The sequence below is a fragment of the Sciurus carolinensis genome, chromosome 7, assembly GCF_902686445.1.
Source record: "Sciurus carolinensis chromosome 7, mSciCar1.2, whole genome shotgun sequence".
Taxonomy (NCBI): Eukaryota; Metazoa; Chordata; class Mammalia; order Rodentia; family Sciuridae; genus Sciurus; species Sciurus carolinensis.
The window spans coordinates 113,483,366-113,498,052 of record NC_062219.1 but is presented as its reverse complement, the minus strand read 5'-3'; the positions used below and the strand labels follow the sequence as shown (position 1 = coordinate 113,498,052).

At 43.4% G+C, this 14,687-nt stretch overlaps 1 protein-coding gene across 18 annotated transcripts in view; it reads right to left on the bottom strand.

The window, feature by feature from the left end:
* Nucleotides 1–4,936: 4,936 nt before the first annotated feature.
* Nucleotides 4,937–14,687, bottom strand: part of Trerf1 (transcriptional regulating factor 1) — a 203,651-nt gene continuing 193,900 nt past the window's right edge. For 14 of the 18 annotated variants that reach the window (XM_047558824.1, XM_047558829.1, XM_047558825.1 and 11 more), the window contains 3 exons: nt 13,810–14,013; nt 10,440–10,687; nt 4,937–6,662 (listed from right to left, as the gene is read on the bottom strand). In XM_047558824.1, the coding sequence (XP_047414780.1) occupies nt 6,338–6,662; nt 10,440–10,687; nt 13,810–14,013 (777 nt within the window). In that variant the 3' untranslated portion in view covers nt 4,937–6,337. The remainder of the gene's footprint in view (nt 6,663–10,439; nt 10,688–13,809; nt 14,014–14,687) is intronic. The other 4 variants (XM_047558833.1, XM_047558836.1, XM_047558838.1 and 1 more) reach the window with 1 other exon arrangement.

Below are 14,687 nucleotides of genomic sequence, written 5' to 3'. Positions count from 1 at the left end.
GATTTATAATTAGGAAATCTGGTTTGTAATAATCTCTGGTTTACCACTTAGCTGAGTGACTTTGGGCAAGTTTCTTTCCCACCCTGAGCTTGTTTTCTCATATGTCAAATAGAGATGACACTAGATTTCACTTTAAATAGTTGCTATGAGGATTAAATGAGATACTGATGTGTGATATTTAGTACAGTGCCTGCCACATACAGGATAAATGTCATCTACTATTTGCAGCATACAGTTTCTTGTACCTACTGCTTCACAAAGTTGTTGAGAAGATTAAAACGATCAATGTTATGACAACACTTGAAGCACCTAAATAAAGCATTGTGCAAATGTAAAGTTATTGTTTCTCCTCGCAAGTAGATATTACCCTATATGCAGGCAGGAGAACCAAGTAAAAGGTAGAATGATTTGTGCAACATTCCATATACGGATGAGAGATTTAGGAGCAGAAACCAATTTTCCTGCCCCTCTGTCTTGGCTCTGCTCACTAGAATGTAGTCCATGTGGATGGTGGCAGAGATGCCCAGAGTGGTCCTGCAGCAGAATATGGAAACAGCACACACTTTGCCCATGTGCACTTTGCTGGACTCAGCTGTGCCCCACCTTGGCCCACTCCCCTGGGTCCTGCTCAACATTAGGCTTTCTCTTAATTGTGATGTTCAAAGTGGTCTGTCTCAACCAATGGGTTTTCCTGACAGCAGCACCCCCACCCCACCCCCACCCAGCTCCAGCCTCCAGCTGTTGCTGCTTCTGAAGTTTGCATCGGTCTCTCAGTATGGCTCCTCAGCTGACCTCTGCCCCTTGGAGTAGCCTCAGTTTGGAAAGTGTTCTGCAGCCACAATGATGGTAATATTAAGGTTCTCTCTCCCTCTCTCTCTCTCTCTCTCTCTCTCTCTCTCTCTCATTCTCTCTCTCTCTCTCTCTGTATGTGTATATGTATGTTAACTTTATCTCAGACCTGAATTTCATCCTAATTTTATAGGTGAAGAAACAGGCTCAGAAATAACTCACTCAAGATCATATGACTAGTTGGTTAGCAACTGAACCAATAACCATCTTCAGAATCTTAGTTCAATGCCTTTCCTGCCCACCAATGGACTGCTTCTGATTCTGATGAAGCTCAGTTGTATCTGAGTCGCTTTTGGATGAAAGGAATAAAGATACCCATACTCTATCCTACTACAAAAGAAAAAGGAGTTTGTATTTAAAGACATGGTGGCCCCAACTCTCCTGGGACCCAAAGAGTGTGCTACAGGCAGCCATAGGGACTGGATGTCCTCTGAGGGCCTTCCTGTTGATGGATTTGTTCTGCTTACCAATAGTTCCTGCCACCTCAGGGCTCTGCTCTGCTTGTTGCCTTTGCTTGCTGCCTCTAACTCATCAAGTTTCTTCATTCATACTGTCTGAGAGGTGAGAATTTGATTCTATCTCCTCATCTTTCTTCGCTAAGCCATATCATATGTCACTGAATGGCCTATGGGACTAATGGCTTTGAGTCTCATGCCAATATGATCCAATTAGCTGGGGGTAAGGGGAGAGTCATTGTAAAGGGAAAAACCAGGCCTGGGATGTACTTCACTGGAAGAGCACTTGCCTAGGAAGGGCAAGGCCTTGGGTTTGACCCTCATACCACCAAAAAGGTGAGGGGGACCAGGTTTTGCCAACAGTAGGGCTGTGGACAGGGCTCTTTGGCACAGTGTGTGGGGATGGATGGTGTTCTGAAGCTTGGCCTATCCGTTATGAATCTCTTTCCTGCAGCCTAGAACTTTCTAATGTCTGGCCTAATGGAGATGAGCAGGTCAAGGGCAGCAGGTAGTTGATGCAGGTATATCTTGCTTTATCTGCAGGAAGACACAGATCTTGCACATCAAAATTATATTTTGATTGCACCAGTTCTGTTTTTGAAGAGATTCGTTTCAAAAGATTATCCCTTACATTAAAAAAACAAAAACAAAAACAAAAAACAGCCTTTTAACGGCTGTTTTATGTAGGGATATCTGGAATCCAAGATCTTGTACAGGACTGGGGGTGTAGCTCGGGGGTAGAGTTCTTGCCTGGCATTCGCAAAGCCCACTCCCTAACACTGCAAAAACAAGACAAAGATGAGCTCACTTAGGAACGTGTTATTCAGTTTCTTTTCTTTTCTTTTTTTTTTTTTTTTTTAACTTTTTAGTTGTCAATGAATCTTTTATTTAATTTATTTATATGTGGTGCTGAGTATTGAACCCAGGGCCTCACACATGCCAGGCAAGCACTCTACCACTGAGCCACAACCCCAGCTCTCTTGATTTCTTCAAATGTCTAATTATGTTTAGTTTTTGTCAACATTAAAATCCATTCACATTTCTAGAACACATACAACTCAGCTGGCTGGCTGTTGCTGAGGAAGGCTGACTGGGAAGCCATGGAACTCAGAATTGACTTGAGGTTGTTTCTCTCTCTCTCTTTCTCACATACACACACACACACACACACACACACACACAAAACATACCTGGAAGAGACTAGAAAGGTAATTAGCAAAAGTTACTGGGCATCTGCTATAAATTGCTGCAAATGTGTGGGTGATGGCAAGGAAGTTCAGAATATTAATAAAGCCTGACCTTTACTCTTCCCAACGGTGAACCTGAATCAGTTCCCAGGTCCCTACTTGTTCTTTCTGGGTATTAAATTCTTTGTAGTGAAGGAATCATGTACAGTCATTTTTATACACTCCCCGCTGCCCTGGGTATAATAAAGTGCCTAGCTCATGAAGACTGATCCACTGAGCGTAATGAAGGAAAAATCTGCAGATTGGACACCTGGGCCTCTGGAAGCTGACTTTAAATTTACAGCAGTGGCTAAATGTACACTGCTTCTCGAAGAACTATTTTAATTGATATGGGACTGTCCAAAATAGATGACTAAAATGAAAGTCAAAACAAACCAAAGAAGCTAGATCAAGGTCTTGAACAGTAAATGTCCCCACCTAAGGCAAATTCTTTGTAAAACCCAGAATTTCAAATTTCTTCCAAAGTTTGCTTTTGACCATTAAAAAGCAAACATACATTGACATTTGCAAATCCACATGCAAAATGGAAATAAATCAGGGCAGACATGGATGCTGTGGATGGTTTACTGTAGATTCCTGCAGGTAATACTGAGCTTGAACCATACTGGTAAGCATGTGTCGCATCTTCAAGTTCCCCATCCACGACTTGAGAAGCAGAAATGTGCATCCTCATTTCTGGAGGAGGGATGGAGGGAGAGGGTAACTTTAATGAGAATGAAGTGTGACCAACTGACCTGTCAAACCTGTGTCAACATAAACCAACTAGCACTTACTCAGCATTGAAAAATCATTTCTGTGGCTAGAAAAAAGGAATATTAAACCAAATGAAACTCAGAAAGATAATATTTTATTTTCAGAGCAGCTGATGCAATATTGAATCAGGTTTTCACAAATAAATATGACAGTGTGTATTTGGTTACATTTCTCTTTGATGAATGCCCATCTCTAGGAACTGTAAGAAATTTCTAAGGTTAATGACTGAAAGTGAAGTAAAGTTCTCCTGGGTCTCTTCCTGAAAAAGTATTGTGATAATTTTAAAAAATGCTTAACACTCAGGAGGGGAAACAACCTAGAATGCCCCAGTTATTATTATTTTCTTTTAAGGAATGCACCTTTTTAGGACAAGTCTATAAAACATCTTTATTTATTTGTTACATATGATGTTTAAATATAACTTTGCTTTCAAGCTTCAAACTTTTTTAAACCCCTGGTAAAATAAGACTTTTGGTTCACCTTAACAAAAACTGACCTAGGAAGAAACATTTTTAGCAAAATGTTATTATAAAATTCACTAGAAAATACTGTCCTCTTTTTGCCAAAATGTTACATAAAATCCTTATTAAAAATACACACATTACAAAAGAAAAATTATGAATATGCTATACATAGTGCTTTGATATGGACCAAGGTACCTGCATTCCAGGAAAATACAGTTAAGCACACTGAATATTAAGATGTCAACTGATAATAGTGCAAACCTGAATAAATTACACCCCGATATGGAAGGCATGCAAGTCATCTGTTGAGAATAGAACATAAAGAAGCCAGACCAGGAAGCAATCACAGCCGCTATTTAAAAATGTTTTCATTTTTATTACATTAATTTTTTTCAAAAATACTTTTCTTTACAATAGAACTCCTAGAAAATATTTACAACCTTCCTCTAATAAAATATAACAGCAGTTAAATATATTTGAAAATAAGATGGGTTTTTCCATAAAATATATCTGTTAACTTTTTATATACAAGCTTTCTCAAAGAGGTCTAAATTCACTAATGAAAAACCATCTGATAGTAAACAGTAACCGTGTTGAAGACATTAACCATTAGGAAGAAAAGTTCTTTGGGGTGGGTGGGTGGGTGGGGGACACTAAAACACAATACATCCATGCAGGCAGATCATTCCAGAAAAAAAAAAATAAGTGCAATATTATACTAGGAAGTCAATTCTTTGATAGTCAAGAAATACTAATTCAGGTATTTGAACTGTCTCATTAAAGAGGAGTTCTTTGGTTATTTCAAGTCAAAGATCCTTACCCTATACTGCATGGAAAATTAAAATTGTGCATTTTATTTTTTGCTGTGAGAACTCAGTTTATTTTTAATGTTTAAAACTGGAACAGCTGAGCAAGTCTCCAAATAGAAGGGATACATTTGCTTTATAAACATTTTTCTGGGCATTTGGTCTTTTGACAGATAAGCATCTGTAGACCCCATGGCAGAACCATTCCAGGCTCACCCTCAGACCAGAGGGAGGTCACTTCAAGATCTGATGATGACATGACAGTTGCAATGGTTCTGTAATAACTCTGCCACCAAGCTGGTGCCTGATGTCCAGGCAGTTTTTAACTCAGAACTTCTTAGATAAAACACAGGATAGATTAACCTGTTGAAAAGGCAGCAAACAAAACAGTTTTTTTTTTTTTTTTTTTTTCCTTAAAGAGGAAGGAAACCTCCAGGACATCTCTGAAAACAAAATGCTGGAAATAAGATCTTTGTTATTTTTCTTGTCTGTGGCTTTCCTGAGATTCAGAAACCACTGCCTGTGTGGGGCTGTGACAGGTCACAGTGGGCCCCCATGAATGTGTGCTAAATGCTTTTGCAGAGTCAAATTTAAAGGATGCTCAGGTCCCGTCCTCATGCCTCTGCTGATATTCTGCCTGATGGCCAGCATTACTGTGTCAGCACAGTGGCCCAGAGTGATCGCCATCCTTCAGTGGAGCTGGTCAGCTAGCAAGGGAGGGGAGAGGCCTGAGAACACCTGCTCCGGAGGTCATGCGGCATTAACACTGAAAGGGGGCCAAGAGGAGCAGATCCCCTCCTTGCGGGGCCTAAGTCCCAGTCTGACTTGTGCAGTAACAGTGGGATGGGTCAGTCTGACTCAGTTCAAAAGCCGGATAGTGACATTTTTGAAGGATTAGAAAGTTTATTGCCTTCAAGTACAAACAGCAACCCTGCTGAAAGGGGCAGGAGGAGGCAGAGCAAAGTCGTGCAGCTTTGTGAAGTCTCGAAGTGCTTTGGTAAGTGACTTGTAATGAACACATTCATTGTTTGAATGCAAACATTGAAGCAAAAGTGTATCTGAAACTATTTTTGTTGGCCTTCAATGCTATTTCCTTTGTATTTGTTAGAAAACCCTCTCTTAGCTGGTATCTAGGTAAACTTCAGTCCAGCAGACATGAATGACAGCAGATTCCCAGTGAATGTTGTGTCATCCATCTTTCAAGTGACGCAAAGTAATTTCAGAACTCCACTGACCATGTACAGCACTGCAAAAAGAATAAGTTCTTCTGATCTGTTTTTTTGGTGGAGGAAAAAGAACAATTCCTGACAGGTCTGAACAGAAAAATAACTCTTGGTGAGAAAAATGGCCCAAGGCCCCAGCATGAAGAGCATAGCCTGCTTCACACACGTACCCACACGCACACGCACACGCACACACATGGCAAGCTTTGGGATAGAAGGCAACCAGGATGGTTGACATCTGAAAGCAACGGAACATGACGTCAGGTCCATTCCCTGCTGGGAATGATTTCATGAGAACGTAGCCCAGATGAAACACCTCTTAAAGATAGTTGTGCCAATTATTTATTCCCCCAACCCCCCCCAACAATTAAAAAAAAAAAAAGGAAAAAGAAACTGGATTTTTTTCTAAACCTGAATAAAACGACCACTTTTTAAACAGGTAGTTTAAAAGGGTTACAAAACAAGCAGGCAGTCCAGGTTTCCTGATTAATAAAGACAGAGGCCATGGGTTCTCACTGTCTCTAAGCAACAAACAGGGCTTTAGAGTTCCGCGTCACCCTGAAGCAAAACTGAATCTTGGTCATCCAGGAGAAGATCGGTGTCCACGACCTCAGCCTCTTCCATGACGCCTCCTAGCTGCTGGACCACGTCGTCATCGAGGGTGTCTGCATCCTTGATGGGCTTGATCAGACCCAGCTGGTCCAGGGGCAGGAGTCCTGGCGTCCCCACCGACCCTGTAGTCCTCTCGATTGTGGCTGCCATTTCCGCAGCAAAAGCTGCCTTCTGAGCCTTTTGCCTCTGCTGTTCCTCCTGCTGCCTGTGAGTTTTCATGTGTGCATTTCGGCTTTTGATCTTGAAGAAGACTCTAAAAATGAAAAAAACAAAGCACATAAAATTTAGAAGGAGATCTGAATTATTGGAATCCCAGTGTCCTACAGGGAATGTGGAAGCAGGTTGGACATCTGGTTTGGGGTGGCTTTGACAGAGTCCTCTGACATTCTCTTGCTGTGGCCTATCACCTCCTTTTCCTTCTCTCCAAGCATTGTAAGAAGAGGGATGGGAACAGGAGTGCACTATTGGCATGTCAGGCCTCCTTCCCAGGAAAATGGCAGGGGCCTTGGAGAAGGCCTTTGAGTCCTTCTGGGGTCTGGAACAAGTGCTCTTTCTCCTCCTTCTGTCTCCCTGCCTCCACATCACTATCCATGCCCTCTTCAACAGAGAATCCGCAGATCATACCGTCGAGCTCTGAGAGTCCCCATCATTAAACAACCCAACATCTGCTCCTGGCTTCTGTCTCTGCTCTTGCAGTCCGGTTTGGTGAAGGAGCTGCCTGCATGTACTTGGTGCATCCCCCTTTCTCTCCTCAGCCCTCTCCAATCAGCCTCTTGTTCTCTGATTGCCCTTCTCAAGGTCACCAGAAACCCTGTGTGGTCAATTCCAATGGTCTCACTTCTATCTTCCTGGTGCTTGTCTTCTGAGCTATATCTGCCACATCTTTTCATTGAAAACTCCTTCTTGTTGGCCATCATATTATCATTTTCTACTGTTGGCCTTAGAATAAAAGTGGGTCTCAGCTGGGGATGATTATGCCCTCCCAGGCAACACTGGGCAATGTCTGGAGACATTTTTGGTTGTCACACCTTAAGTGGGGGAGGTGTTCTGGCATCAAGTGGATGGAGGCCAGGGGTGCTACTGAACATTCTACTTTGCAGAAGGCGGTCTTTTCCCCAGAAGGAAAAGATGTAGATGTCAAGAGTGCTGAGGTTGAGAAGCCCTGGGATAAAAGGATAGCTATCATATTTTGGGGATTATTCTTTACCAGGGGCCTGCAATCTATGGTCAGTGGATCAGATCTAGCCTGCTCTTTATAAATAAAGTTCTAACAGAATGCATCTGTGTCAACTTGTTCGTTCTGTCTATGGCAGCTCTTGTGCTCAAGGGCAGAGCAGAGTAGCTGAGAAAGAGAGAGTGCAGTCTGAAATGACTAACATATTTACTATCTGGAACATTTTCAGAGAAAGTCTGCCCAGATGTGAGACCATGTTTATGGATGGGGTGGCATAAATACTTTATTAGTATTATTATTCACTTCTAAGTGCCCAAAGGATAAACACACAACAAACCCCAAAACCTGATTTCTAAGATCCAAGTCAAACAGGGTTGATGAATTCCATTCAGACATACTGAAAACTGTTTAATGAAATAAACATAATTTCAGCAACTAAATAAGGCATCTGTGAACATTTACCTAATGTCACTCCTAGTAGGGAAAACCACGGAAAACACTTCTATTTTCCATAAAATCTTAACAAGACTTTTGGTAGATAAAGAATCCAAGCAACATAAAAATGAGAGCCATATTTAATCATGCCACTGAAATACAGTCAGAAAGCATGAAAAATAGATTGAATATCCCTTATCAAAAGACCTGGGGGCTGGGACTATAGCTCAGCTGGTGAAGTGAAGTGCTTTGCCTTGCATGTACAAGGCCCTGGGTTCCATCCCCAGCACCTCCCCCCCCCCAAAGACTTGGGCCCAGAATGGCTTCAGATTTTAGAAATTATTTTTGATTTTTGAATATTTGTATAAATATAAGAGATATCTTGAGGGTAGAACTGAAGTCTAAACATGAAATTCATTTGTTTCATATATGCCTTACATACAATGGCCCAAAGGTATTTTTATACAATAAAATAATTTTAAATAGTTTTGGCTGTGAAACAAAGTTTCATGATATGGAATTTTCCACTTGCGGTGTCATGTTGGTGTGCTCAAAAAGTTTCAGATTTAGGAGCATTTTGGGTTTCAGAGCTTCAGACTAGGTCTGCGCAATGTGCTTTTTTGTTTGTTAAAGTGTCCTTTGTCTCCACCTGGTGGAATAAGGAGTTATAGCCTGTTTGAACTGGATAAATGGAAGGCGGGGGCTCCTTTCAGAGGGAACTGGCAAGACCCCACACTTCCACTCCAGGACAAGTGGGAGAGAACTGAGCTCAGGGTGGCTTCACCATTCCTCCAAATAAATAAGCCTGATGAGCAGTCTGCGGACTCCTTCATTCTGTGGCTCCCTCGATGTGTGCAGGGTGGTGATGTGAAGATGACAAAATGGCATGCTCTGAAAGACTGCAGAGCACAGAGGAGCCAACACCTAAACCCTCTTCTTCCATCCCTGCCTCCACAAGGGGGAAGGGACAAGCTGGGTACAATGCCCTGTGGTGGGTGTCCTGGGACTGAATTAGGTTCGAACAGAGGCAGCATAGCCTAGAGGATAAGAACACCAGGCTGCTCCAGACTATGTGCTTTGCACTCTCATGTGGCATAACCTTTCTGTGTCTTAGTTTCTGTTTATAATGAAGTTACTAAGAACACCTGCCTCACAAGGTATTTTAAAGAGTAAATGAATCAATACATGTAAAAATTCTTTAAAATAATGCCAGATAGTGAGGGCTGATTGACAGCAGTTACTACAAAGCAGCCAGATACATTCTATGAGGGTGTGGAGGGGGAGGTCCCAACTGGCCTCACTTATGTAAGTAGGGATGCTTTCTTGGCAATTTTGGCATCCTCCTGGCGGTGTCTCTCCAGGTGACATTTCTTGTGTTAGTGGCATTGGAGGTTATGGGAAGAGAAACTTGGTAAGACTCCTGAAGGATCTGCATGACCATGTAATGCCCTCGAGTCAGACATTCACTGGGAAGGAAACTGGAATTTTCTCCTAGAATTCCAGGAGACGGAACTATGCAGCTTACCATGAACGATATTTTCTTCCTAAGGTAAGCAAACAAAGCAAACCAAAAGGACAGAGCAACAGTCAGGAACCCAGGCTCTTCATCTGAACGAGGCTGGGTTCAAATCTTGGTCTGTTCTTCACTGGCAATGTGACCCGGGCCAAGGCATTTTACCTAACTTTAAATTCCTACTTGTAAAACAAGGATGAAGACAGTGATGCATCACCTGGAGTTTCTGTGTGAGGACTGAGTTCATGTACATGAAGTAAGTACTCAGTAAACATTAGCTGCTTTTATTACTACCTACTGTCAGTTTCCCCCTTAGTTGTTGTTTTAAACTATATCTAAGAGGGCAGTGACAACAAATAGGTTTTAGCCCATGTATCAACTCTAATCAACTGGTTGTACACGCTTGAAGCATGATGATAGAATTTGAGGCCCTGTCGTAATGTGATAACAATGAGTGTGGTGCTCCATTAGTGATGTCTGCCCTGGGAATAGGAGTGAGCAGCGGCGGTAAGTGTGTGATGTTTGAGACACCTCTGTTATGGAGCTCCTGATTAGGTGTCCAGGAGTCATTCTCAAAATACTCAGCAGGGATGAAAAGATAATGACATTAGTGAATACAGTTTGGGTGTGTAGGGAGAAAGTAGGAATTGGAGTTCCACATACCATTTCTGGAAAGGAGTAAAGTTTGTCACTAGAGGTTTGCTTTCTGAAGATGTTTATCCTTCTAGGCCCAGAATGGCCAAGTTCTGAGTCACAGAGAAGGTCTACCTTACAGACCCTAAGGATGGCATGAAGGAGAGTTCAGACTCTAGGTTCTTACTGCAGCTGATGAAACCTCAGACTGTCTTGGCCTGGGCCCTACAAGCCATCATCCACTCTGGTTCAGACCCTAGTTCGAGTCCACCTACTTGCCACACTCCTTGCAGGGGAAGATGGTGGTGGGGTCTGTCTCGCCACTGGTGGTGCTGTGAGAAGGCGAACTCTTCACCGAGCAATACCCACTCTGGGTGCTGCCAGGCTTCTGCTTCCCAGAGGGGACAGCACCTCGAGTCTTGGTCACCTGGTTGGTGCCACCGTGGATGCGGGCATGGCCATTCAGTGCCTGTCGGGAGCTGAACACCTGGGGAAGAAAGGGAGTGACATGACATCTACAGTCCTGAAAAGGAAATTAGGGTTATTAGTTACTCATTGGTAAAACAGGTGATACATGAAACAGTGTCTAACGACAGCACAAGCATTTTGTCTAAGCAAACTCTGGGCCTATGCCACAGAAAGCCAAGCTCAAATACCGCAACCACAAATGCTGAGCCAACCAAAACCTCATCATTATCCTCACCTGGAGAGGAGAGGCAACGTGGCACATGCACAGAGGACAAAGGCACCATCTCAAATTCAGAAGACTGGGACTCTACATCCAGTCCGTCATAACTCGCGGGTGGCTCTTGGGCCATTTTCCCTTGGGACACCTTATTTTTTCCCCCATATGCAAAAATGAGGGGGTTGAACCTGTTTTCAAACTTTTTTTTTCTCCAATGGAAAACCAATTCCCTCCCTCTTCATTAAAGAATTTGGTCTTCCTCAAACCTCAGGTTAAAAGCAGAGATGCTCTGGCTGAAACGGAGAGGGCGGGCGGGAATCTGGCCCACTTACTCAGCTCCGTCTCCACCCAGGAAGCCCTACCACCCCAAGGAATAGTGCGAAAGACACTGATGAGGTGCTCTGGCACATTCTCCACCTCCGTACAGCCTCAATCAGGAGCCCATTGCTTAAACCCTGCCCGTCTGTCCCCAGTGCTGGGGCCTGAAGCCAGGTCCTCACACCCCGGTGCTCTGCCACTGGACCACACCCCCATCTGGGAAGCCATTGTTTAAGCATGTTTAAGACCCCAACCTTTCAATACAGGGAATACAAAGGGGAAGAACCTGCAAGTCTTTCTGAAGATTCCACAAAGCAGGGATTCCAGCCTCAGCACTATGGACACCTGGGGCTGGATGATTTCACTGTGGGGACTGTCCTGTACACTGCTGATGTTTAGCAGCACTTCTGGCCTCTACCCACCAGGTGCCAGTAGCACTTCCAGAATCCTGATGAACATGGCTCCAGACACTGCCAAATGTTCTTGGGGAATGGAATGTTCTTGGGTCCTCGGTTCAGGACCACTGCAGTAAGGGGATGTAATCCCCAGCCTTGAAGCCCGAGAGTCGGGACTTCCAGCTTATTAAGCTTAACAGCCAACAGGGGTGCCCATCAAGCTGCCCAGCTATAGGGGCTACTCTGTGTTCATTTCGCAAGTCCTGTTTATTGTCTTACAGAGAAAAACAAAATCTATCACTGATTTGACAACTACAGCTTCTATTGTTATGCAAGGAATAAGACCAGCATGCCTTCCCTCCTTTGATTTAAAAAAGTCATTAAACAATATCTATCTTGCTGAGCATTTCTGATGGGGCAAAATAAAAAATGACTTTCAGCTCAGTAAAAAAATTTACTGTACACTGTAACTATGAATTGAGGAAATATCCAATTTCTGAACAAATTCACCAAGAGATACTGTCATTTAAAGTCACATCTTAATCATCCCCAAAGTGAAGCACTCCATGCAAAATGGCAGTGACAGAGTGAAGAGACCAGGACATTAAATATCCAAGAAGGAAAGAAGCTGGCAGGTCCCGTTCTCACAGCTAATGCAAAATGTATACATCTTCTTCTTCTTCTTCTTCTTTTTTTTTTAACTTTTTCCTTTTTTTCCTTAAATGTAAATCAAGTACATTTCTGCTTTAGGATATAAATATTTTAAAGATTGTTGCCTTTTTCATCTAAATGACAGACTCAATAAGCAGCATTTGATACATTCTATATTATACAAGCATAAGACAACAGCACTAACTTGAGGACAAGAGCCTTCGTTTTAAAGGAACTGCATCCTCATTTTGGAAAAATACTCTAAAATTTACCTGCACAGGTATGCCTGGCTTTAAGAAAACTGATTTGGGAAAAGTTTCCCAGTTCAGACTACTGGGGGACAGGTGAAAACCTGAGAGTTCAAAACTGCCTTTAAAATTATGCTTTAAAATACACATGGAGCCCTCAACAAGGCTGGGACAGCTTCTGTAAGGCCCCCTTTAGTGCAGGGAATGAGGCCAGGTGGTTACGCAGACTCCCTTTTAGGCTGTTTACATAATTACTTTGTTCAGTCAATCTTTCAGTCCCCACAGAATACAAAGACAAACTTTAGCTAAATCTTTATAACAACCGTCTCAAATTTCAAATTAATGACATTTGAATTAGTAACACTTTATGGACTATGAAATGCAAAACCTTCCAGACAGGTAAAACTATAGGCAGTGGAGCGGTAATTGCATTTATAAAAAGGTGATCCTGTCTGGAGGTTCTTCTTGCCTATTTAAATGCATGCCAACCGGGCATGACCTTGGGTGACATGCAGCCCAGGAGGTGCAGAGGCATCAAGAAAGAGTGGACTTTCTGGAGGCCAGAGCTTGTTTTGAAGTTTTAAAAATTTTTGTTTATTTACTGAGGATTGAACTCAGGAGCACTTTATCATCTCCAGACATTTTTTATTTTTTATTTTGAGACAGGATCTTGCTAAGTTGCTGAGGTTGACCTCAAACTTGTGATCTTCCTGCCCCAGGCTCCTGATCTGCTGGGATTACGGGTGTGTTCTACTGTACCTGGTTAGTTTTCTTCTTTCTTTCTTTTTCTTTTCTTTTTTGTGCTGGGGAATGAACCCAGGACCTTGCACATTTTGGGCAAGTGCTCTATCATTGAGCTACTTCCCGAGTCAGGCTGCAGAGCTTTGAATCACACATTTCCTGAGGACTGAGGGTAGGACTTCGTGTGTGTGTGTGTGTTGGTAGGGGTGGTACTGGGATTGAACCCAGAGTGCTCTATCACTGAGCTCCATCCCCAGCCCTTTTTATTTTTTATTTTGAGACAGGGTCTCACTAAGTTGCTGAGGCTGGCCTCTAACTTGTGATCCTCCTGCCTCAGCCTTACCTAGTTGCTGGTATTACAGGCATGGGCCACTGAGCCAGGCTAGGGACCTTTTTATGTCCTCCAGCACACAGCATCAAGCTTGACACAGAACACATGCCATAAATATCTTGACTGAATGAATAAGGAAACTATGGCCCCATGGAGCGGCCTCTACCAAATTTTCATTGCTCAAAGTGTAGCCTTTCCAAAATTCATCATCTCATAGCCAGGGGCAGCTGCACGGCCCTCACTTGTCCCAGATCCCTGGACAACACAGACACTTACAGCCCCACAGTTGGGCATTTCACAGATGAAGGAGCCAGAGGGCTGGCCAAGGGCCTGCAGAGGTGGTCCCTCGGTGGGAGCCAGGACAGGGACTGGTGGTGGCTCCGGGGACTTTGGCAGTTCACTTTCTTCTTCTTTTGTTGATTTCCTATCTTCTTCTAGGTCCTCCTCCTCTTCCTCTAACTCTTCTTCTTCTTCACTTGTCTAGTGTTAATAAAAGAAAGAAGGGGAAATCCCCACATAACATTTTTAGTGATGAACAGAAATCACAGGCCAGCAGATCAGAGAGGGGATGGTGCTGAGGCTGAGGCTCTGGAACTTTTTTCCTGGTACTAGGGACTGAACCTAGGGGCACTTTCCCACTGAGCTACACCCCCAGCCCTTGTTATATTTTTTTATTTTAAGACAGGGTCTTGCTAGGTTGCTGAGGCCGGCCTTGAACTCCTGCCTCAGCCTCCTGACTCACTGGGATTACAGGCGTGCGCCACCACACCACACCTGGCTGCTGTGTCACTTTCTTTCCACACAAGGAATGGCTGACAGAGCCCGTCAGGCTCAAGGCTGGCCTCTGGACTTGGAGTTTTGAGGCCAAGGCAGTCTCCCTGCTGTACTTTGGGTCCCCTCATCCCTTATACAGAGTTTTCCTCTGGCAGAGAGGAGAGACTTCTGTATGGACAGATTCTCATCCTTGTTTGGGATCATTAGACCTTACAAATGACTAACACCCAAGTAGGGCCCTGCTCCTGAGGATCTCCTCCCAGTAGTGGGTTTTCAGGCAGTGATAGCAGCCTGAAGTCCCCTCCGGAGACAGACTACAGAGACCCATATGATTTGGGTTATAGGCTTTATATCACACTTCCAAGAAAGATGCCAATTTG